Source organism: Harpia harpyja, chromosome 21 (genome assembly GCF_026419915.1).
Source record: "Harpia harpyja isolate bHarHar1 chromosome 21, bHarHar1 primary haplotype, whole genome shotgun sequence".
In the NCBI taxonomy this organism is placed as follows: Eukaryota; Metazoa; Chordata; class Aves; order Accipitriformes; family Accipitridae; genus Harpia; species Harpia harpyja.
The window spans coordinates 9,802,693-9,826,930 of record NC_068960.1 but is presented as its reverse complement, the minus strand read 5'-3'; the positions used below and the strand labels follow the sequence as shown (position 1 = coordinate 9,826,930).

Sequence of the window (24,238 nt, the reverse complement as noted above, 5' to 3'; positions counted from 1 at the left end):
GTCTGGCTTGGTTTCCAGTTTGTATCACAAGACCATTGTATGCATGGGTGTGCAACTTCCAGCTTTGAGTCAAAACATACTGTTGCCCTCCCTCCCCAGCTCTAATAATGGACTTATAAAAGATGCTGTCCCATGCTGCCTCTGTTATTAAAGACTTTACAATGGATTATTCATCAAGCAATCTTTTTTCCCTCTTTTTTACTCAATTATTAAAGTCCATGACTTACATGACTGCACCGCATGTTCTTTAAACACCACTTGTTACCCCTTTAGCCACGTCAGTTAACCATTCCTTTGTGCTGATTCCCCTTCTCCAAATTACCTAGGAATTTTCTGCATGCCAGCTTATTGAATGCTTTAGAGAAATTAAGGCAAGAAATCTGCTAGATGTAACTTTCGTTCAGAGAATCAGTCAAGTTAGGGAAGATACTGTGTTAGTCTAATACGACATACCCTTAGTAAACTCAAGTTTACAGGCAAGCTGCTCGCAACTGTCTGGGGCTGAGGCAAGTAAAACGAGAATCCCTCAGAGCCATCTTCTTATTAGGCAGTCCCTGAGAAATCTGGGATTTAGCTTTGAGTTCCTCAAGTCAAGTTATTCCAGTAGGTGTGCAAACCAGTCACAGATAGGAGAACCAAACACTACTTTGGACAATGTAAATAACATCAGTAGTTTGAGTGTAACCAGGCCATACTTGCAATGGTGTGATAGAAATTATTTTTAAAGAATGTATAAAGTGTCAGTCATAATAAATCATACAGGAGTTTCTATATTAAGATTTAACCTTCAGTTTAAGCTCCTTCACAAAAAAAAAAAAAAAAGGGTAAATAATCCTCTTTAAGAAGTCTTTCATGTCAAATTACACACCAATCAGTACAAACACAAACAGAGCTACTCAAAAAGGTAGACTCAGATGTACCTGGATTAAAGGCTGTCTGGACCCTCAGCAAGCTCCCAGGTGCTTGGATTTGAGATGCTCCGAGATGCTCCCACAGGTCTCGGATTCCTGGCAGCAACTCTGCACTTCTTATTCTCCTCTGGTCTCAAAGCAGCAACAAAGTCAGTTCATAGCATCTGGCCAGCACAACAGAACTGGAACCAGCACACAGCAAAGCTTCATCAAATTACTTAACTGCCTCAATATAACTGTGTAGTTTTGCCATATAAAGTAAAAGTCAAGATTGGCAACGGTGGCCCCATTCCTTATGACAGTAATGGGCAACACTTGCTACTGTTTTATTTCTTGATTTCCAATTCTTTCCTTTTCAACTAGGTTTATACACATTACATCCTGCATCCATAGCTGACCTGTTCAATTAGTTATACCCCACTGCCTGGGCTAAGAAATACTGACTTCTAATACATCATAGCTTTTAACCAGAAAACAAGATGCAAGAAATTCTGCTCCCTGATCTGTCAAGTTTAACTATTCTTACTAAGAAAAAAAGCCAAACAAACAAAAAAAACCCCACAAACCTGCAGAAAGTGGAAAACCTGTAAAATTGGGAAAAAAAGTTAGCTTATGGCACATAAACAAGCTGCGTCTCCCCAAAGTTTTAGAAGCATGGATATGTGCTTTCTATGCGACCCACAATTTTATTCATAGGGTTTCTCTCCCTTACCATGTATAGTCAAAAGATGATACTTCTCAGCTATAAAAATGGAAGTCTCTCACAGGGACTTTAAATGTTTGTCTCAAAATATCAGCATCTTCTATATTATCCATATGTATTTGGAAAGTTATCCTATTTCCATAATGTTACAATAGGAAAAGAATGGTCAGGATATTCTTAAGACATAAAGAACAAGAGACACAATCTTGCACGAAGTCCCTTTCATCCCTACAAGTGTAAGACATTCTAATTCCATTGCTGTACTTTTACCATCTTCAATTAGCATTTAACAGAACAGACATGCACAATTTTGTCTTTTTTATTTCTATTGCTCCATGCCAGGAAGCCAGCAGAAAGCATGGAGAAATTGTTCTAACATGGAGAAAGCAAGAGTGTCTCTATTCAAGAGTCAATGAAGACTAGAAGCACAGTAAGATAAACTTGAAAGCTCTAACAGAATATTAAGTGCAATTCCACATGTGCTCCAAGTTGCTCTCTCCACCGGCTTTGTATCAGGGATCAATTCCTTACACACACACTCACAACAAAAAAAAACAAAAAACCCCCCCCAAAACCCACAAAGACAAAAAACCAAACCACACAACAAAAAAAACCAAAGAAAGAAAAATTCTACTTAAATAAAGAATTCAGAATTGAGCCTGAAAAAAACCAAAAAACCACAAACAAGTCTTCAAATAAAAGTCTTATAATACCAATCTTTATTCAAGACGGACTGAAAAGAAATACTTACTAGTACTTCACTTACCCTGAAAATAGAACTCAAAAATATCCTACTTAGTATTAACCACTTTAAAATGAGCTGACGAGCTCCAGCTTATTTCAAGTACATATAAATTTGAAGGCAACAGAAAATGTATTTATCATTTTTATGTGTGTGTGTATCTATACACAGACATATATTATATATATAAATCATGTATATACATACATATTTTGCTGCCACCTCGTGGACAGTCTCTGAATAAGGAGGTTTAGTTCATACAGACCCAATTCTGCCATCTTCATTCACATTTACCTCAAGTGACTTTAATATAGACACTTTTTGAACAGGTACTCAATGTGACAAAGAATGGCTGAATCAGATGCTTAGTGAAGAAAACTTTAAAAGGCTGAATAAAATAACTATTAGTCTTCTGCAATTTCCATACACTTTTGTGTCACAGTTTATTGCCACAAACATTATGGAAAATATCACTAAATTCTTTCTGATAAAAATATTGCAGCTTTGCATCCAAGTTGTATAGCTGTCTTCAAAACTGAATAAGCTGGTGCCTGTAAAACAAAGAATAAAAGATTAAATACATCTAATGAAGTGTTTTGTTTGAACCAGATTGTCGTAAGGAGTAGTAAGCATTATCTAATAAAATAAAAACAAAAAAACCAAAACAAAGTGAACCACAGAAACAAGAAAACCCAAACCACCAAAACACACCTGTATTCGTAGTCTAATCTACCTTAGAGAAAACTAAATGAAAAACTATCAACCCTGCGGAACGTTCCCACGAATGTAAGTCAAGTGAAAAAAGAAGAGAGAAGTCACACTTTCCTCATATGGTATTCAAGGGAGCACAGAATTTAGTTCAGTATTTCACACTTCCTAACATGGTTGTGTTTGCCTACCAAGATGATGCCTCAAGTTCTCAGCTGTATGGCTAGCACTTATTAGCCTTATCTTCAAAAATGTTTAATCTAAACTTAAAATAAAATTAAAAACTGCTCAGAGGACACCTCTCAGGAAGACACAATCACTTTAACACTTGAAATGAGCTCCAACAGATTCAATTCTGTTCTAGAAAAATGAAAGCTATAATATGCAGTGTTTTCTTATATTTATCTTTGGGAAAGAATATCAAGCACCTTATTTTCTATTTCTCAAATAAAGAACTACATCACAGTCACTGGATAAGGAAAATAAGAATATCACATCTACATCCTCGCTAACGGTGCCAATTAGTTAACATTGTACTTACTGCTTCTGCATCATGCTCAAGCCCAATGTCATGGTGCTCCCGTTCATCATCTCGAAATTGCTTTATTATCTTTAAAAACAGCAGTTAATTAGCAAGTCTACTTGGCAAAGAAATCAAGGCAGCTAGTATACAAAACTATATGCTGTTGACCATTGCATGCACCAGGATAGGCATCTGAGGCCCAGGTCTCTCAAAACCTCCTCAAAGACCTGAATCTGCAATTCAGCAAGAAGGGAATTATTTACAGCATTCCCCAAACATAAAGTTCTTCTAATATTCTCAAAAAAAAGTCTTTAAAAACTAAGCTGCTGTTTAACATATCACTGTGTTTTTCACTGTTTCAAGAAAATCTATAGTCATAGTAACTCGTAGCACTAATTAGTTTCACACATACAAATTATTCGGACAATTTAAATAATGAGATTAAGGTCCCTGCCTTGCCAGATAATCAGTAAGGGTGTTTCCCTGTAAGCCAACAGGGCTTTTGTCCATTCTAGCGTACTCTAAAGAACACTATTTTTCTTTTCTAATTTTTCAACTGGGACAAAAAGTTTTAAAGATTTTTCTCTTGAGATACTTGCAGATAACTAGGATTGCTTAATAGAGTGCTCAGAGTTTACAGACAGCCAAGCATTGTCCCTACGCAACAGGTTCACATTGCTTTTGGTTTCATCGCTAGTCCTCCTCATATTGACACTGTAAATAACCTTGCTGCTTAGCTTTTTCTCTTAATTTTGTGCCCTCTCAGTTTATAGTCTTTATTTGCGGGGGTAGTATTTCCCTTGTGCACGTCAGCACAACCTGGGTTACTTCAGATACAATTTCTGTAACAAGAAGACACATTTGGAGTAACCAGACTTGGCTACATGTTAAACTAAGCACAACTGAACACAGTCAGCAAAGACAGAAATGAACACGCTGACCCTAAAGCAAGGTCCCACCAAACAGAGCACAAACGAGCTCAATGTGCTGCATGCGGAAACAGGTCAGTCTGACAAGCACCCTACAGGAATGTGTCCCAGTTTGATGCCTAAAATACCTGGGAAATAATTTTCTTGCAGAGCTAACAAACATTAGCTCCTTACATGCTCTGAACAGTATTCAAGACTAGAACTATATAATCATATCCCGTGTAAGCAAAATGTTACTACACATATTTTCTCCTTTTGTTTCCCCTCTAAAGCCTTCCTTTCAATTAAAAGTAATCAAAATTAAAGCATAGTTCTCTCAATCAAAAGGGAAATGCTGAATTACTGAAAGCATGCTGAAGCTAATCCAACATACATTTTAAATTTTGGTGCTTGATCAATTCAGTGCTGCTGAAGGAAAAAACATCCTTTTAACTTAAAGTTTCTGTTGACTTCAACATTCTAAGTGATAGAACAAAAAAGAACTACCGTAAGTTCTATGAGCACATTATTTTAAAAGACTAAAGTCACATTAGATAATTCAAGGAATTGGTTAAACTACTTTTAAAGTCATACTTAAATACCTGCAGTAGTTCTTTGTACTTTTCTGGATCTTCTTCCATAAGAGTTCGGATCTGGCTATTGTAGTGATCCGATATACTCTCTTCCACTGCCACTGTGCAAGCCATTGCACCTTTCTTTCCAAGTAAAGCACTTCCAGCCCCTGTGATTGTGGTACCAAACACATGCAAACAATGAAATCTGAAGCAATACAAGTAATTTACACATGTGAAGGCTTCATAAAACAATAACAGTAACAACACAAACTCACCTAAAACAAAACCTGCTACATTCCAAAAAGGCAATAAAACAGTAGGACGAACTCTGTATGCAACCATTAGTTCATTGAACTTTTTCAGGTGGTCTTTTTCTTGATTCCACATTTGCTGCAAAAGAGCCAGATCACAGTAAAGTACAAAACCAGAAAAATTAGAGATTTCCAGTAAAACTAATAAACGAAAAAAACCCCAAACAGCTTAGGCCCCTCACACTTTAACCGCAGAGGTAACGCTATTCACATCACAAAAAGGAAAAGGTGACAAAGGGCAGATGAGGATAGTTATAAATAGGCAACATAAAAACATTCGCAAAACAGGAGTCTCTGTGACAATACCGCAGCAACTGTAGTATTGGTAACTCCCTTATCAAGTAATCCCGCCACTCTTTATAAACCCACACGTTTAAGCGTGTTTAGAAAAAGATGTACAGCTGTCATCTTACAACTTCATTCGACCATTGTTAATCAAACGCACGTTAACCAGAAACACAGCGATGGCTTTTAGGTCCACTAACCTGGATAATCGGTCCCACACTCGATCTACCCAGGACGGCCATCTGCCCCGCATAAATGCGGTTTGCCCCGTACTCCCCCGCATGGTCCACCCGGATGATGCGGTCTATGACGGGCTTGTTGATGCCCTCCAGACTCACCCGCGTGCTGCAGAGCCTGAGGGAAACCCCTCCGGCGGGCAAAGGCCATCTCCCCCGGAGACCTGCCGGAGAGACAAAGGTGACGCGAGCTCTGCCGCCGCCCAGGCCCCGGCCGAGGCGGGCGGCTGCCCCTCGCGGCCCCGGGACGGCCTGAGGCGGCCCCGGGGCGGCGCTGCGAGGCCCGCGGCCGTCGTTCAGGGCGGCGCCCCGACAGGCGGGGGGGGTGGGCCGGCGCGGGAGCCGCCCCGAGCCCCTACCCGCCCCGCAGCGGAGGGGCCGGCACGGCCCCAGCCAGCGCCGCACGGCCGGAGCCACGGCGGCGGCCACCTCCATCCCGCTGACCCCGACGCCTCCGCCGGCGCGTCGCGCCGCCCCGACGTCATCGCCGCGGGCGGCCTCCCGCCGCCATCCCTCCCCATCACGGTTCCGATTGGCTCCCCCGCGCCGCCGCACTGGAGAGCGGAGCTGTCAGTCAGGGCCGGCGTCCCCCGGCTGCCGTGGGAACGGGGGCGGGGCAACCTCCGCAGAGGGAGGGGGCGCTGCGGGGGAAGGCGCGGCGCCGGCGGGCGCTCCCCCGAGCGGCAGCGCCAAACGCCCCCTGGCGGCCCGGAGGTGCTAGCGGCCGGTGGCGCGAGCTGAGGGCCCTGAGGGCCCGGGCCCGGAAAGGCGCCTGCAGACCCAAAGGCCCGTCAAAGCAAACCCGCTCAAAAAACATCAGGCGTCATATCTAAAAAAAGAGTAGTATCATTTATTGAACGTTAGTTTCTTTAAAATGAAGGCAGAAAACATTCCAAAACACGATATAAAAAGAATAGCCTCACATACTAGCTAGCAGTGTGCTACTGGCACATTTCAAGTAATACACACAGTTCTGCACAGAAAATCCTTAAGAACAATCTTTAACGGAAACAGCAGTCTACTGAGAAATACTGTTCCCTCGAAGTCACACAGCTCCATCATTTAATTTAAGCAAGAACACACGTGAATTTAAATGGTACTGACACATAAGTTTCTGAATGCTGCACTTCCAAACTATAACTAAACTCTCAAACGTTCACATTTTAGAACAAAGAGAACAGTAGTCAAGATGTTTGTACAAGAATAAAACACAAGTAATAATGCCTTAACACATTTAAGTTAAAAAAATAAAATAAAAAAAAAAGCTACTCCACAGCAGCGAGGCTGGTACCCGAGCAATGGCTTTCCCTGTGACAGACGTGCACCGCCCGGTGACCCGCCTGGTGGTCTCCTCCTCTATCTCAGGGTTTATTCAGAGCTCTTTTATCAGCTTGTTTTCTCTGAACCATGTTGCAAAGTTATCCAGTGTTCAACTGCACTCGCTATTTCAGACCAAAATAAGTATCAAAATCTCTTCTCTAAAAAGATTTAGAAAACTGATTTCAAACCCATGCCATGTTTTCTTCTCCTGTGCACTATTTCAAAATACTGACACACATCTCTCTTTTGCTTTGGTTTTAAAACAGAAGTGAGTTGGAAACATGTAAAACCACAGACCCCCCCCCCGATTTTTAAAGCATAATTTGTAAAAACAGTACAAAGTTCTTAAACAGAATTTCAGTTCTGACCACATTTTACCAAAACCCCTGAAAAAATAGGGACTTAAACCCCAACAACCCTGAAATTGTAGCAGCAACAAAGTGTCCTACCATACAATTTTTTGGACAGGTCTAACACAATATAAATTAACTAAATTTCCAGTCTTGGAAACTTCCAAGGCCCACTAGCATAATCAAGACTAAGACCGCAGTGCCAGGTTGCCAGTCAGCTGCTTGGTTTTTAAGTGCTGCAGATGCTTCTACTGTCATCTAGTGGTTCTGGGAGTTTCAGGAAGTCAAGTTCTTCTGGCTTTTAGCGGTTTTCAAGGATGCCTCTGAGCTTCTGTTATCTTTCTGATTAAGAACTGCTTGTCACGACTCTCCTGGAAAGACAGGATAAAAAGTAAGCTGTAGATGAACAGAAGTAGTACAAGTTATCTATGAAAAGCTCATTTCTTTATTAGAAATAAATAGGTGTACTCACCACATTGTACTCTAATTAGTGGCTCCCAGCATACCCTCAACTGCCTGAACAATTTTAAGTTTACAATAGTCTTGAATTCATTTATCTCATGTTAGGTCACATATTAACAGTTCTGCGTTGAGCCTAGTAAAAACATCTCATACACCTAAAAACTTAAAACCATACTTCCAAAGAAGCCTAACAACGGTGAACAAACAAAAATAAAAAGCATGCAAGGATTTTCAGAATTCCTGACCGATTTGGGAACCCTTGAAAAAGCAGTAAGGCTTTTGCTCTTAAATTCCTTACTCTTCAAAAATCTTTCCCTAGCACAGTGTTTTTCTAAGGACAGGTTGTTAAATGCTATATCTAAAAGAAGCACATACCAAGAAATGGGCTACTTCCTAAGAAAGTGAGAAGTCTTACTATTGAAGCTAGGTTCTGACTAGAGCAGAGTTTGACAGACCACAGCATGTGAAGGCTGTCAAACATGGCAGCAGGTTTTGATGACCACAAAGCCCTGTGCTCAGGAATAAGACCAGACACGATGCAGCAGAAACATAGGCCTGGAGGGAAGAGTAGGCAGTTGGGTGCCTGTTTGTGAGAGTGGAGAAGGAAATAGAGGTGGGGGTTCTGTAAGATGGTGGAGGGGACAGAAAGCACAAGATTCAGGTTCTTGTTTGGCAGAAAAAGACCCATGCAGATGGGTGGAGTTAAGCAAGACAACAGATGACCAGGGACACCGCTTCTCAGAGGCTTATCTCATATAACCAGACCTTGCTGCACTTGCAGCTGATACCCAGGAAAACCAACTAGACTGAGAAATACTACAGTGCTTCAGTAATTTTTCCTGTGTAATTTCTAAAACATTCTTCACTGCCTGTGTAAACACCAAGTATCCAGAAGACTACGAAAACTGTTGTTCCTCTGCATGCCTGATTACTGACACAACAATGAAAACTTTAGGGGTACAGACAAGTGGGTCAAATCTTACCATAACCAGCTGTTCCCTCAGTTGCTCAACCACTCGTTTGTGTGCTCCAGCCAAGGCAATAAAATAGAACATAATGAGGCTGCGAACGACAACCCAACATTGTATGTTAACAGCATGCAAAACAGAATTAGTCAGAAAAAGGCTGTTATGGGCTAGAGGAATTGTTGGTTTGTGCATTTGCTTCAGATAAGAAGTTGATGGAGAAAAAAAATAATTAAAAAATCAATATACAGCTGGGGTAGATTGGGCATAGCTCTGCTCAAAAGCACCTGCTGAGATATTTGTGCTGTCAGCAGGCAGGGACAGAGTGCTAGGGGATGTAGAGGCATGGCCACTTTCAGATGTTACAGGTTGTGTTCTGACAGCTCTCTCTAGACTGTCAGTTCCTGCCCTGCTCTAAGTGTATGTATGGGGGGGTTGCTCCTCGGAAATTAAGTTTAATGAGGTTTCACTGGAGTAACTCTTTGCTCCCATTGGGGTTTCTAACTATGGTAAGCAGCCACAGATCAGTATTGCAGCCATTCCTTATAGCACATATTCCAGCTGTAATCTGTAACCCAGATTATCCACAGTGCATTAAATGATTACGAGCAGTACCAAGAACTAGAATGGCAAAAAATGCCTATATAAATCATGTATTTTCTTTTCCAAATAATAAGTAGGAGGGTAGCAGTGCAAGTCATCCTCCACCTCTTACACAGGCTTTATGATAAAGTAAAAAAAGAAAAAAAAAAAAATCCCAAACCAAAAAAGAGGACTTGATATTTCCTGTGTACGCAGTAACAGGTTCCGTTCAGGAGAATGGATAAACATGTGTTATGGAACAAAAGGCTGGGTGGAGTCTGAAATAAACTGCATGGTTTCTCAAGTGTAGACGTTGTAGAAAGTAGCAGGTAACAAGGCTGCAAGATCTGAAAACAGTCAGGTTAAACTGAAATGCAAAAAATTCCATTTTAACCTAAGAAAAAAAAATTTTTACTGCAAGAGTGACCAAACACTGTAACAGGTTGTCCAGAGAGGTTGTGGAGTCTCCACCTTTGGAGATACTCAAAACATAACTGGACACGGTTCCTGAACACCTGCCCTACTTGACTCTGTTTTGAATGGCGGGGTTGCATTATATGATCTCTACAGCTGACCTCCAACCTTAAAAATTCTATGATCCTATACTGAATTTTATTTTACAGTATGGCTGTTTCGGGGGTTTTGTTTGTTGTTGGGATTTTTTTTTTAAACCAAGGTTTGCGGATACAATTTGTGATCACAGGGCTAACAATACTAATTTGCAGAATGATTCACAGTTAACACTTTGGAAAAAGACAAGTGTGGGATATGGGACATGCAAGAGGAACTGGAATAAAGCTAATGAGTGTGAACACATGGGCAAAGACATAAGAGCTGAGGATTCGTACAGGCTTTGATGCTTTTGACTGCAGATGGAAAATCTGGTCTAATAGTTGTTTGGTATCAGTTCAGTAAGGAAGGAAATGAACCATGCAGTTGCATGACTGAATCAGGTCTCCACAGTACTCACCAAGTGACCATAAAAAAAGGCACTGCAAAGGCTTCTGATGCTATGCCATGAAGGACCTGCTGCAGACCTGTTGGAAATCCAAGTATTGTATCTGGAACAACTGCCCATGAAGTGTTAAAACTCCTGAATGGACCACATGCCTTGGAGGAGGGGATACTGTCGAAGAAGCAGAACAGAAACGAGATGCTACCCCAAAATGTAACGATTAAATAATCCAACACGAGCCCAGCACCATTTTGCCAGTGGGGTAAAAGTGTCCTTTGTCTTTAAAACTGTAATTTTTGTTTATATGAACTAAGTTATAATTTGATTTATTATACACCATATATTTTATTCCAATTTATCATTCCAAACTTGTGTGCCTGTTTTTAGGGAACTGACAACCTTAGAACAAATGTGAACTTCACAGAAGTTAAATTGTCACTTACTGTGCTATGCTGATTCCCAAAGGAATAAAAGCCAAGATGAGCCCAATCAACAGCACCACCAAGAAGAAAAAATTGGAACTTGATGCTCTGATAGGCCTAGCCGCAGGTTTACATGTGTGTATCAAACTGATCTGAAGAGGGAAAGTGAGCAAAACTGTTACCAGTACATCTACATACATACATCCAGGTACACCTTCCCCACCAACTGAATTTTCAGCTGAACATTCTCAAATATGCTACCAGCTATCAAGTAACCATCCTTCCTTTGATGTACATGGACTGAAAATGGCCAAGAACACTTTACATTCTGGTATAAGTCAGTGTCTCCTAGTTTGAGTAAGAATTTGATCCAGAGGGCCTGTCGTGGTTTAACCCCAGCCAACAACTAAGCACCACACAGCCGCTCACTCACTTTCCCTCCACCCAGTGGGATGGGGGAAGACAATTAGAAGGAAAAAGGTGAAACTCATTGGTTGAGATAAGAAGAGTTTAATAGGACAGAAAGGAAGAAACTAATAATGATAATAATAACAATAATAATAAAATAACAGTAATAATAAAAGGATTGAAATATACAAAACAAACGATGCACAATGCAATTGCTCACCACTCGCTGATCGATGCCCAGTTAGTTCCTGAGCAGCAATCCCCGCCCAGGCCAACTCCCCCGTTTATATAGCGGGTATGACATCATAGGGTATGGAATGCCACTTTGGGTCAGCTGCCCTGGCTGTGTCCCCTCCCAACCTCTTGTGCCCCTCCAGCCTTCTTGCTGGCTGGGCATGAGAAGCTGAAAAATCCTTGACTTAGTCTAAACACTACTTAGCAACAACTGAAAACATCAGTGTGTTACCAACATTCTTCTCATACTAAATCCAAAACGTAACACTATGCCAGCTACTAGAAAGAAAATTCACTCTGTCCCAGCCGAAACCAGGACAGGGTCTCATACACTTGCACAGAGTCAACTGACATAGTCATTTGGTGTATGATCCACGGCACAGCCTTTATCTTCGTTCTGCCACATCTTCACTGGATACATCCCCTCTTCTAAGAGCTAAAGTATCAGTAAGAATTTGACACATCGAAGGAGCTGTGTGGTCACAGAGGAAAGCTTCTGGTATGCAGAAATCACACCTTGAACATCCAACCCAGCTTGGATTTTCCATTCTGCTTCCAAATTTTTAGCAGCTTGGCAAAATTTTGTCCAAGTTCTAAGCTGTGTTGTTAGTAAATAGATTATTGTAGAAAAGTGTTCTAAACTAGTTTTATTACATAAAAAGATTTTATTAAAAAAACCCCAGACAAATAATTGAACAGGTAGTTATTAAAATGTTGGTTTGCTTGATTTCAAAGCAAAATTCTACCTTCTCTTAAAAGCAAAAAACCTACAGAAAATGGAATACCATTACCTCATTTCCAGTACACTTCAACCTTGGGTGTTTTTAGGGGTTTTTTTGTTTGTTTTAAATCAACTGCATACCTGTATCACAAAAACCAGAGATGTGCTCAATTCTGTTTGTTTACCACATGCCTTTGTTACCTTTTTAATGTAAAAGATGATGAAATATTTTATAGTTGCTATTGCAGGGAGAAGTGGTGAAAAGAAGGTTCCGATCCAGCAGAGAGTCTGCCCATAAACAATTTCCAGGACATTGTCAGGAATTCCAAATTCCTGCAATCCACACCACTGAACTGGCTTGCAAGAGCAATGAGTAACTAGGAACCTAAAACCAAAGAATAGCATTAGTTCTAAATTAAAGTTATAGAGCTTAGCTTAATTCTAACACATTTGGAACACACAGATATTTAGCATTTAGGCATTAGACAACATAACAGAAAAATGTCAGAAGAAAAAAAAGACTCAGATATCAAAAACTATACAGCCATCTGAATAGCAAACAAGCACTCAAACCACCAGAAATATGTTTATGTTTTATTTTAAAACTGGTAATCTGGTTAGAAATAGGGGGAATTAATAACAGAAAAAAAGAAAACTTGTTTCATATGTCATTTGCAAAAGTATGCTCAAAAGGCAGAGATACTTACTTTCTAGGAAAGTCCACAAATAGAGTCACAGCAAGAATTATAATAAAATCAAATATCATCAGTTTATACATTTCTTGCCCAACTGCAGATTCCCAGCACTATGAAAACAAGTCAGGAAAAATAAGATTAGGAGTCTAAATAACAAGTGAAAAATCAATCTGTCAATCACTAAAGCAACAAACATCTCAGTTAACACCATAAAGTTCAAATTGGATTAACTCCCATTTCTAAAATATTTAAGTGTTTCAGAGCTTCCATGCCAAGCTTTTTGTTTGTTTTGTTGGGTTTTGTTTGGGTTGGTTTGTTGGTGGGGTTTTTTTGAGGAAAGACCACTTGTCTTATTGGAGCAAAAGGCAGTAACACAACTGTCTCCAAAACAGAGCTACCTCAAACAAGCCTCATGGTAGTGAGAAAGTCTGTGCTAAACAATAATCTGCTACTGGACTAATTCTAATCAGAGTTTTAGACAAACAAAAGATATACGTAAGAACTGTACTGGTCTGCACTGAGCAGTAAGAATCAGCACCAGGTATAACATGAATGGCAACCCCAGGTCTGATTCTGAATACCTCTAGACAAGCAAATCTCATGGAAAACAAATCTCTGTTCACAAGTTCAGATGATTAAAGACCAAGATAAATCTGCTTACAGGATAGAGTTCGTAATTGTATCCACAGGCCTTACACTCATCAGTGGCACAGTAGGAGATCTGACTCCACAGCGAGAACAAGAGAACACCGATATTAGCCAACCGCACAAAGACACACCTGGAAGAAAGGCAAAACACAATTCCAAACTTGCCAAAAAAGAGCCATTCTAACACCTGGCTCAACTTGTACAGGAGTCCAAGGAAGGCTTGAAAGGCAAAAGGGTTGTACACCTTTAATGGAATGGCCAGCTAGATAATAAACACATTTCTTTCCTTAGTAGTAAGTTAAATTGCTTTTCACCTTCCCTGCTTTAGGCTACAGTCCCTTATTCCTTTTCTCGGTATTGTTCCTAGATCAGTCATTTCAGTTGCAGATCTTGATGCTGCAATGGGCTGCGATTCTCTCAAGTACAATTTGAGAAGCCAGGTGAGAACTCTGTGTGCAGCATTTCCCTCTCACATGGCTTCAGACCTTCAGAGGCACTTGGCCAAATTGGAAATACAAAGCACAGGGGCTTGACAAAGTTCAGATGCTTCAGCCCAGATCTTACTGCCTTAAGCTGCCAAATGTTAGTTCTTCATGCTCTCACACTGAAGTATCTTTTATCCCCAAACTTTTAACTTCAGCCTTGAGCAAAGCCACGCTTCAGTCACTGCTGTGCACACACATTTACTCATTCAAGGAACTGCTGCACACAAAGCGATTTGAATCCACAGCTCTGCAGCCACAGTTCTCTACCAACTGTTTATTCAGGTTGTTGAAGATGTCCAGATCACACAGCTAAATGGGACTGAGAGAAAAACTTGGACACTGAAACAACTGCACTGTACTGTCATCAAAACAGGAGACTGTTTCCAGATTTAAAGTTTCCAACTAAAATGTAAGTTAAACAATGCCTGCTTGGCTTCCAGTGCCCAGGCCCTCCAGTGCAGAGTCCAACCTCTCTGCTTCTTGATATTTCAATGTTTACAATACTTATAACTTACCCAGAACACGTTGTTGAAACATCCAAGGCCACAATAAAAATGTCTTTACCTCATGAGTGTCAGCCTGATTTCAAAGGCTGGTGAATAATCTTCAAATCTGATCAGAAATGAGAAGATCTGAGGAGCAATGAAGTTGGCCAATGTGATCACCATGGAAGGCAAATACTGCAGTAAGAGATTAACCTGGAAGTTCGTATTGCTGATGTCCTGTACAAGAAGAGATGAGAGAAAGATAATACTCAGAGAAACACACCTTCCTGACATTGTGCTCTCTCCAGCTACCCACCAGCCTCTTTATCCAGGATTCAGGTAGCATCTTTTACTCTGCCTTCATCCTCCACCTATATTTGGAACTACAAGCCAGACCACTGCTATCTATCTCTGCAGTTTGCTGCTACACACCCTTGCTTTCTCCTGCTTCCTTCACCAGTAACTCCCTCCGCCTCCAGGTATGAGTATTTTTGCGCTTTCCCAAAGCTTCTGTTTGAAAAGGCTCATCTCACCAAGGCTTGCATGTGACTATGTTGTCTATCCCAGCACTAAGGCTACCAGCTTTTACACTTATGTCAAAGTTCAGACACTTTTCGGGTTATTTGCACTGGCACCAAACAAGCCCCCCTGACTTTCCTACCATCTTAACAAGCTCCTCTACCTACTCATTTAGGCAAGTTCAAGATATCAACCCTTGTAAATAAAGCCCACAATAAATTAAGCTGGTTTTTGAGTTGTTCAGTGTTGTGCTATCCTTTCTCTGCCCTCAAACAATACCTCTGACACAAACACTTCTTCAGTCCCCATTTCTTGCTTCTGTCTCTGCAATCCTAGCAGTTTACAGAAGTTAAGAGTTAGGTCCACCACGAGTACAACTTTTCCCATACACAGCCAGTGCCCATCACATCACCAATAAACAGAGGGGAGAGAAAAAATGCTGGCCCCATTCATGTCAGGCTAATTCAACCCTGGGGTCCTACAGAGAAGTCAATTACTGTTGCAAAACTGTTGAAACTATTGTCTGCTCTTGTTGTTCTGCTTCTGAACTGCTCTTCCCATCTGCTTGTCCTGCCAGGGGTGAAGAACCCCACCTAACCTGATTCTTTCCACTACTGATGCAAAAACTTTTTCTTCTGCAAAGTGCTCTGTGTTCGAAGCCTTCCTGTTTCCCCACACAGCTGTAACTCAAGCCACAATACAGATCATAATCTCTACTCTCCCCTTCCCTTGCTGTTCATTTTTTGCAGTTGAGCAGTGAACCAGATCAAGAAACTGATCACAATAAAGCTTGTTTTAACCAGATCAGTTCTCTCAGCCAGTTCACTGCCCAGACACACAAGCACTTGTACTAGCAGATCAGTGAGGTGAGAACAGTTACATAGGAAGGAAAGTGAGGGCTGCTTTTCTTGTCAGCTGCATTAGCTCCAAGGCACAAGACACAGAAGCCTCAGCATCAAAGGAAGACATCACTGGGGTTTTTTTGCACATGGTTCTTATCTTTCTCACTCTCTCCTACCAAAAAAAAAAAAAAAATCTAAGTCTGTAGAAAGCGTTTTCAGATCCCTTGCATGAAAGGTGCTATATTAGGATACTTGACTCTTTCACAATAGTTCCTCTTGCTGTAATCACCAGCCCCGACTGAGTCTGTCCTAATGTCATGCCTGATACTTACATTGGAGTTTTCTTGAGAGAAGACAGTTGCTCTATAAATAGAGTAAAAACATCCTGATAAAACCGCAAAGACGATTATATTTATAAGTATTCTCAGAGAGTAGATGCGTAGCTTTTCTTTCATTGTCCTGTCAGCTATTTTTTGCTTCAGTCTTTCTTCCTCCAAGTCTGTCTACAAACAATAGAAAAAGGATGTGTAGTTTTCTGGTGCAGCATACAGCACTTGACACCATGTCTTCTACCTCTGGGACATGCAAATCCGTAGCCTCTTCTAGGAAGGTCACCCCACCGCCTGCCCAAGCACACCAAACTGAGAGTGCCTTTTCATTGACAGAAACAGGTCCATGCAGGAGTGGAAGCCCCAGTGTGCTCAGTCTCCTCAGGCCAAGGGCTCTGTAGCCAAAGACGTGTCTCATAATCCTCTTATCTCTACTATATCAGTAACATATCTCCTTGAGGACAGAAAGACAACTTGCTTGTTTATCGTGAGTGACTGATCTCAGCTTGGTACTAAACTCTGAAACCAGGTAAATCAGCCTACTCATCTCTTTACTTCTGCAGGTAGGTAACCAGTCCTCACCCCTATGGCTCGAACCTCCTTCTCCTACTCTTTGTGAAGGAAAATTGGGGGATGGTACAGAGAAAGAAGCACAGTCTTGAGCACCTTGTTGTGTAAACTTGATATATTTCACCTTAGCTGATGTGAAAATACAGTATCACCTGTGAAGGCAATTTAACCTGGGCAAACCCACAGATTACCCAGTTATTTTCTGAGGACTTATTTCCTGATAAAACTGCAATGACAATTATATTTATAAATATTCTTAGAGAGTAGATGTGTAGCTTTTCTTTCATTGTCCTGTCAGCTATTTTTCACTTCAGTCTTTCTTTCAAACAGTAATATTAAGGAGCAAGTTCTTCTAAGGTGTGAGTTCTAAAGGCAAAAGTGTGGTAAATGAAGGAGGCTCTGGTTATATGATGAAAAGATGACTGTGAACTTCACTACAGCAGAAAGCAACTCACTGTAATTTATGAAATCCATAATTACTGCTTTGTGGTTTGAAGTAGAAGTATCTTTTCAAAGGTAATTTTTTCACTACACAAACCTCTGCTTCCAGTGTACAGAGAGCAAAAGAAAGTACTGGTTTCACCAGAAAAGCCTTTCAGACTCTTTTTTCAGAGAGCTTTGTGATTTGGGAAATCCATTAGCTACATCAGCATTTTGTACGTGCACGTGTGTCAAAGACACCTAGTGAAAAACTTTCAGTATCTTCTTACTGCAACAGTGCTCTCAACTTGTATGAAGCATACCATCTGAATTTTATTCACATTGCAGACTTACAACCCTGTACACCCAAACTGATTCCTGACAGTACAAGAGTCTTGCCCAAAGCTGGGATAGCTTTTCCTGTTGGATTATGTAGAAACTAACACAGGAAGCAGGACCCAGTGTGAGGAAGAGGCACATAAGATAAGCAGCTAACAGGTTGGCTTCAGTCCCCAGTGGACGGGGGAAGGGCTGTCATCCTCACTGCCAATCCTTCTCACATTGCACCACAATTCTAGCTACCTAAAAAGTATGCAAGAGGATGTGGGTAGCCCTGCCCCCAGTATAAACTACTTCAATCCTTCTTATCCTTATTCCATTATCTGCAAAATTATACACCTCTCCTTCTTAGCCATCTAAGTTATATGAAACCATAATCATAGAAAAACAAAAGTTACTCACTTGGAGCTCATATTGCAAGCTGCGATGTTTTAGCCGTGCTGCGTTTGGATCTGTGATGCAGAAGTCCCAGCCTGCAAAGACTTTGTTACAGTAACTCTGAAATTGGTCTTCATCACGCACCAAGTTCCGCTTAAATCCTTCCACAGACCTAGAGAAAAATGCAACTTTACTTCATTCACAAAGAGACGTATTTTATCCACAGGAAAAGAAACAAAAAGCACACCTGGTTCATCAAAGACTAAATGACACCCTCTCCCCACCCCCATCCCTCCCAAGCAAACAGCCACATTTGCTTTATATCAGCAAGTCTCTGGGAAGCTTTCAGTGTCAGTTTCTGTGATTGACACAGGTTACTTCCCTCCGCGCTTAGCCACAGTCATACCTTCTCACCTCATCCAGTGCTTCTCTGACACTGCAAAGAGCTAGCTCAGGAAATTGAGATGGCAGAAGAAAAAAAACCAAACAGAAAACCAAAAGAAAATCCTCCAACAACTACCATACAGTTGAGGGTCTTCTATTTATATGTATGCATACACATGAAAAACTAACACTTCAAATTTATTTATTTTTATTTATTTTGCTGGCTCAGTTTCCCAAAGACAGACAAAGGCTACTGTGGCACTGCATCCTCAAGCAAAAGCTTCTCCATTTCCATCTAAACCAGTTCTAGAATGCAGCATGTTCCCTACAAGCAAGAATACAACGTCAACTATGCAATAGGTAGCAGAAAGTAAAGTATACCAACATGTTTACCTTTTTATTATCCAGAGGAGACTTAATCCAAGGTAGGCAAATGTAGCTAGCAGATATGCTAGTGGCAAGTTGTACCTCAGGACACTGAGCCATGCAGTATCTATTGTGTAATAGCCATAAAACAAACTTGTCTCTTTAAGGAACCCCTGTGAAAACATTAAGTTTAAATAGAATTTGTAACAGTAGCAGCAACTGCCCAGGTAAATCCAACCTGGTATTAAGCAATCATTTTGTAAATTTAGAATTACTATTGGGGCCCCCAGCAAGCTACAACAGTCTGTAGCTTCTAAATACTGACATTGCCTCTACCAAACTGTAGTGCAGACACTACATGCTTAAAATCCCTCTACCAATCAGAGCTCTATGACAAGGACACTGAGACCCTACACAGAGAGCACAATAGGCAGCGTGCTCCAGAATATGTAATGTTTAGCAGCTGGGGAGGGGAGGTGCAGGCTGCAGCACGTGGCCAACCAGGCCCTGTGGACACTCACTGAAAGCCAGTTTGAAAACTCCCCTTCCCAAGGATAAAGGCTAATTTTACTCCAGTGATGCATATGCCTTATCATTTTTCAAAATTCTCAAAGCTTGATTCGCCAAGTAAAATCTTTTCACATTTTACATGTTAAGCGAGACACAGAAACTTAATAAAAAAAATTCTAATTACTTACAGTGCCACTGAACAAATCTTTGAGGTAAGTATAGAAGTAAACAAGTCCCTTATTACCACTAGGTTTATAAACTGTGCAGTGAGGCTCTGTCAAAAGAAAGGCAGGAAAAGTCACTCAAATGGTAATGCCCATTAAACAGCAAGATCAAGTTAATTCAAACATGGCAAGTTCTTACAAAAAAGCATGTTTGTCCTGGGAGGTGGAGGAGAAGCTGACGGAAGGGGGGAATCTTACAAACAGCAGCAGTACATACAGAAGATGTTTACCTATGTTCTTTGGAGGAATTTTAGCAAAGCTACTGTTGAATATTCCATATTTAGAAATGATGCTGGGAAGGGTAACAACACTGAACATCAGGATAAAAATTATAAAATTCAGCAGGACCAGAAAACGCAGGAAGGAGAAGTAGGACTGGATTCCAGTGCCAAATTTCCCTGGGAATGAAAGAAACACGTGCCAATAATTAAGACGACAAAATCACTGAAAATACAGAATGAGCAGATTATCATTTCAGTTACATTGAGTTAACTGATGAAACATTACTAAAGCTAGTTTTAAGTACTGCAGGCTTTTAGCAATATAACAGAAATGGAAATGTGACTTTTTAATAATTTTCTCTAATATATTTCCTTCTACCCCATCATGGATTTTACATCAGCAATAAAGGAAACAGGTAACTTCTTAACACACATACAGTTATATCTGAAACTATGCTCACACACGTAAAACTACCAATAACAGAAGCAACTTTAAAGAGGAGAAATCGACATCAGACAATAAATACCTTCTATGCTGTGAATATCATGTCGCCAAAGCTGCAGATAAGACAACAACTCCTTGACTTCATTGAGAACTTTTTTCAATGATTTACTGCTAGTTCTTTTCCACTGCTTCCATCCAGATAAATATTTTATATCAGCCTGCTGACAGTCCCTAAGAATCAAGAAATACAGTTACTGAGCACAAGAAATACTTTCTCACTACATGTAACAGGGCCTAATACAATGGAGCCTGCTTGCAGCCTTTGGAGGGATAGTACAGTGCTAAAAGCTGGAGTAACACACACTAGCTGTCCCTATCTGTTCCTCCTGGTAACTGTGACATCAAGTTAATTCAAATATAGTAAGTCCTCTCACAGAAAACACTTGCCTCTCTTGGAGAAAAAAAAAATATCCAATTGACAATAGCACAACACAGGAGAAAATATGTAGCTGAACTTCCCGGTAGGATCTCGGGGAAGTTGCCATTAATTATTTTGTATTTACAAATGGCTGGAAAAGGAAGAGAAGATTCTTTCCTCAAAACTTCTTACCAGAGCATATTCACTAAGAGGCTCTTAAAAAATTTCTCTAAAATGCTTAGCTTTCTTCTTTTAATGTTATAAATGCATCTGTTCAAAATAGAATATTCTTTTTTTGTAGAAAACTCACAGATCTCAAAATCAGAATGAAATGTCAAAATAAGTTGGGGGGAAAAAAATTAAAAAAAAAGTAGAGAGCTATAAAGAGGCTTAAATATTTCATTTGGATTTTATAATTCTAACTTTTATATCACTTTCCAGCACATAACAGAAAACAAATGTTATTAAAATTATTCATTTTTAATTATTCAGTTTTTATAGCATTTTGAAAAAGTTGCTGGAAAGTTCTAACTCAATGTATTTGAGAAAGTATTTCTTTGCCAACATGTGTGGGGGTGTAAGCTGCAAACAAACACCGAGGATGTGCCACAAACTGTCTATAATTTTTAATCACTTCTCACATATTTTCATGCTATATGCATACATTTGCATTTTAAAAATTGCTGCACAGTCAGCAACAGCATCAAGGAGAATTCTGAGTGGCTCAGAGTTTGCATTTTATTTTTTCATTTAAGAAACTTTAAAAACAGAAAAACATCCCAGAAACATAGCTTGAAGATTGACTTGTATGCAGCAAATGTTGTTCCATCCTCTGATGCCACTGAAGAAGGGCAACAGTTAAGCACCCACTGTGCTAGAGTAGAAGACAAAGGTTTCAATTCTAAAAGACTTTGTACGCAACCCTACTTCAGCGCGTGACTCACTGCCACACCATGCCACTGCTACGTGTGCTGTATGTTGACAAAGTCTCCGTATTCTTCTGATCGGCAAGTAAAATTAGCACTTTGGCAAGAAACCAAATTAAACCCTATATGCAACAATCAAACAAGCAGCAGATAACGTCATCTTTATGTGCAAATAGAGCTACTCTCAAAAGATTTCATTTTGTGGAAACTACAGGCTACAGCATGTAGCGTTTTAAACAGACAGTTTGGAGAACTATCTGGCCCGTGTTTGGTTTGCATTTTAGAGGCGTGGGCTGCATATTCATCTGTGTTACAGAAGTTGAGTGTTCAGCTTTCAGGACATTTATATCAAGCATTTTGTGTTGGCAGCTGCTGCACAATATGCACAGCTTACTGATCTGTAGAAGTGCCAAGAAGCCCCACCAGAATCTCTCAGCGCTAAAACGTGTAAACAAGCTTGGGACGTCCCAACTCCACTGCTAACACGCACCACTGCCACAGGACTGCAGTTCCTTTTTCTTGAAGAACTGAGCTTTAGACATCCAACTTCAAATAAAAATTCAATGTATCGAGCACTTTCCTTTACCATGACCTAGATCTTCTGCTATTCTTTGTGTAAAGGCTGTAGGGTTACTTAACTCCAGGGTCAGGCTGTAACCCATTTCCCGCTACTCTTGCAAGCGAGTAACTCTTATTCCCTGTGGAGCACCAGACCTTAATTGTACTTTCACCTCTCTCCTGGTTCATAACCACAACTACAAAGCTGCACTTTAAATCAGGTACTGTTTCCTGACAACATAAAAACACATACTGTATCTTCTCTCCTCCAAGGAGCTTTCAGCCTAGCAGTAAGACACGAGACAACAAGCAGAGAAATACAGGCAGGACAAAGCATGCTCTTTGCAATCCCCTCCCTCCCTGCTGGGGGTTACCACCAGAGGGGCAGGAACTGCTTACAGCTCACAGCAAAGAGCAATTTAAAAAGGGATACAGGAAAAAAAGGAAGAAATGGTCCTGGAAAGCTTCTTTCCACCTGTATTAAGCCACACCAGAGAGAGCACCAATGTATTTTGCAAGAAACGCTGAGAACAGCAGCAAGAACAGCAGCACTCACATAGCAGAAGGCGGTTGCTGATGACAGATAACTCACAGTGACCCTCAAAAGCACAAAACCCCGAGGTGCAAAAAAACAAAACAAAAAAAAGGAAGCCAGCGAGAAACGCGTTTGGCTGCTGCAGGTAGTTCCCAATTCTGACTCATTTCTTCCAGTTCAACCTATTCCTCCATTCCTCCCCTCAGTCAGCTACTCCCTTGCGGCCAGCCAAGAGCACCGGGTCACGCTCCTGCAGCTGGAGGTGCCACAGGGAGCCTGCCGCGCTTTGGCCCGAGTACCTGGGCAACTTCTTGTCAAAACCACATGCCACTGGGTGAAACAGATGCAATTCTGCTTCAGCCTTCCATCACACCTACGTTGTGTTTAGGACAAGTTCGGGGGTTTGTTGCTTTTTTGTTTGTTTGTTTTAGAAAAAAGGGAAAAAACCGCGTGTAAAGATTAACCTGAGTCTCCTCTTCTCCGCCATGCTGAAGGGGAGTTCTCTCGCAGGGCGAGCAGCCAGCTCGCCGCCCTCCTGCTCCGGCCCCCGGGCCTCTGCAGCGCGGAGCCCCGCGGAGCCCCGCAGGGCCGTCCGCCGCTCCTGGGTGCCCCCGGCGGCGGCCCGCCGCCTCAGCGCCGACTGGTAGCTGGGCAGCTCCTGCAGGAAATCCACAGGTGCGGCGGAGCGCGTCTCCTCGGGAAGAAAGACCTCTGCGAGAGGGAAGAAGCACAGGGGCTGCGGAGCGGGGCGCGCCACAACAGGGCGCCCGGCCGGCAGCAACGCGGGACCCCGCCGCGCTGAGGGAGCCGAGCCGAGGCGCAGCCGCCGCTCCCTCCCCCCCCGCCACCTGCCGCCCGCCGGTGGGGGCTCGCTCCCTCCCCGTCTGCGCCCCGCGGCGCTCGGTACCTGCCTCCCCCGCCCCCTTACCGCTGCCGCCGCTGCCCAGCCGCCATCCCGGCGGCTCCGCGGCGGCCCCCAGCCCGCTCATGTCCGCGCCGGGGAAGCCGCAGTCCCGCGCCGGCTGCTGCCGTTTCCGGGCGTTAGGGAGCCGGCGGAGCTGTGGGGCGGCGGCCGCCGGAGAGCCGGGGCCGCCGGCGGGGCGGGGGCGAGGCTCTCCGCTGGGGCCGCCCTCCCCGGGGCGCCTGGCCCGCAGGAGGCGCCCGCCGCCGCCCTCCTGGCAGGCAGCGGGCCGCGCTCGCCCCTCAGGGGCGCCCTGGCGGGGCGTGCGGCGTGTCCCGCCCCGCGGGAGCCGGTGTGAGGGCAGGGGAGGGGCTGGGGCTGGGGCGGGCTGGGCCCGCTCCCTCCCGCAGCCGCGGCCCTGTCTTCGGTCCTGGCTCCCCCCCTCCCTCCGTGGCATCGCTTTGTACCCTCAAACTTGTGGGCCTAAAATAAGTGGTTCGCGTTCTGGGACATCGGAGTCTTTTTATTCTCTCAGTCAGGGCCGGCTTTAAAAATACCGTGAAGAAGCACAGCGGGATGTGAACGCTACTGGCGGACCACCGTCTCCGTTAGCGTGAGGCAGGGCCCAGGCACCCCGCGTGCAGGGCTGTGGGGTGTTCTGACTGCCGGGTGTCTCCCGCTGACCTTTGGCTTAGAAACAGGTTTTGTTTCGATGTCTT

At 42.3% G+C, this 24,238-nt stretch overlaps 2 protein-coding genes across 7 annotated transcripts; both read right to left on the bottom strand.

Annotated features, from left to right (window-relative positions):
- Positions 1–2,310: 2,310 nt before the first annotated feature.
- Positions 2,311–6,376, bottom strand: COQ7 (coenzyme Q7, hydroxylase). Of its 2 annotated transcripts, XM_052773271.1 has the most exons (6): positions 6,262–6,376; positions 5,867–6,066; positions 5,346–5,460; positions 5,098–5,237; positions 3,606–3,674; positions 2,311–2,907 (listed from the first exon to the last, which is right to left on the bottom strand). In XM_052773271.1, the coding sequence occupies exons 1-6, from the start codon at positions 6,335–6,337 to the stop codon at positions 2,830–2,832; spliced, it is 678 nt and encodes a 225-aa protein (XP_052629231.1). In that variant the 5' UTR covers positions 6,338–6,376; the 3' UTR covers positions 2,311–2,829. The 2 variants fall into 2 exon arrangements, with proteins under 2 accessions (XP_052629231.1, XP_052629232.1); XM_052773272.1 differs by lacking the exon at positions 2,311–2,907 and having other exon boundaries at positions 3,605–3,820.
- A 354-nt stretch (positions 6,377–6,730) lies between these two features.
- TMC7 (transmembrane channel like 7) lies at positions 6,731–23,741 on the bottom strand. Of its 5 annotated transcripts, none has more exons than XM_052772995.1 (16): positions 23,547–23,741; positions 23,083–23,329; positions 20,264–20,412; positions 19,746–19,913; positions 19,480–19,565; positions 18,809–18,954; positions 18,056–18,203; positions 16,328–16,498; positions 14,714–14,871; positions 13,678–13,795; positions 13,029–13,126; positions 12,523–12,706; positions 10,980–11,110; positions 10,552–10,707; positions 9,018–9,096; positions 6,731–7,344 (listed from the first exon to the last, which is right to left on the bottom strand). In XM_052772995.1, exons 1-16 carry the CDS (start codon positions 23,605–23,607, stop codon positions 7,321–7,323), a joined length of 2,124 nt encoding a protein of 707 aa, XP_052628955.1. In that variant the 5' UTR covers positions 23,608–23,741; the 3' UTR covers positions 6,731–7,320. The 5 variants fall into 5 exon arrangements, 4 of the variants coding, with proteins under 4 accessions (XP_052628955.1, XP_052628954.1, XP_052628953.1 ...); XM_052772994.1 differs by having other exon boundaries at positions 6,731–7,943; positions 23,547–23,701; XM_052772993.1 differs by having other exon boundaries at positions 6,731–9,096.
- Between the last annotated feature and the right edge of the window lie 497 nt (positions 23,742–24,238).

Bases quoted from the DNA above. Each gene is read 5' to 3' on its own strand.
- COQ7 (XM_052773271.1), bottom strand. From the start codon at position 6,337: ATGGAGGTGGCCGCCGCCGTGGCTCCGGCCGTGCGGCGCTGGCTGGGG. The intron at 3,675-5,097 runs GTATTTAAGTAT...CTGTTTTTAAAG, and splicing joins AGTACAAAGAACTACTGCAG to ATAATAAAGCAATTTCGAGA. The intron at 2,908-3,605 runs GTAAGTACAATG...TTTGTTTTACAG, and splicing joins TTGAGCATGATGCAGAAGCA to GCACCAGCTTATTCAGTTTT.
- TMC7 (XM_052772993.1), bottom strand. From the start codon at position 23,607: ATGAGCGGGCTGGGGGCCGCCGCGGAGCCGCCGGGATGGCGGCTGGGC. The intron at 19,914-20,263 runs GTATTTATTGTC...TTTCATTCCCAG, and splicing joins TGATATTCACAGCATAGAAG to GGAAATTTGGCACTGGAATC. The intron at 18,955-19,479 runs GTAAGTAATTAG...ATGTTTTCACAG, and splicing joins AAGATTTGTTCAGTGGCACT to GGGTTCCTTAAAGAGACAAG.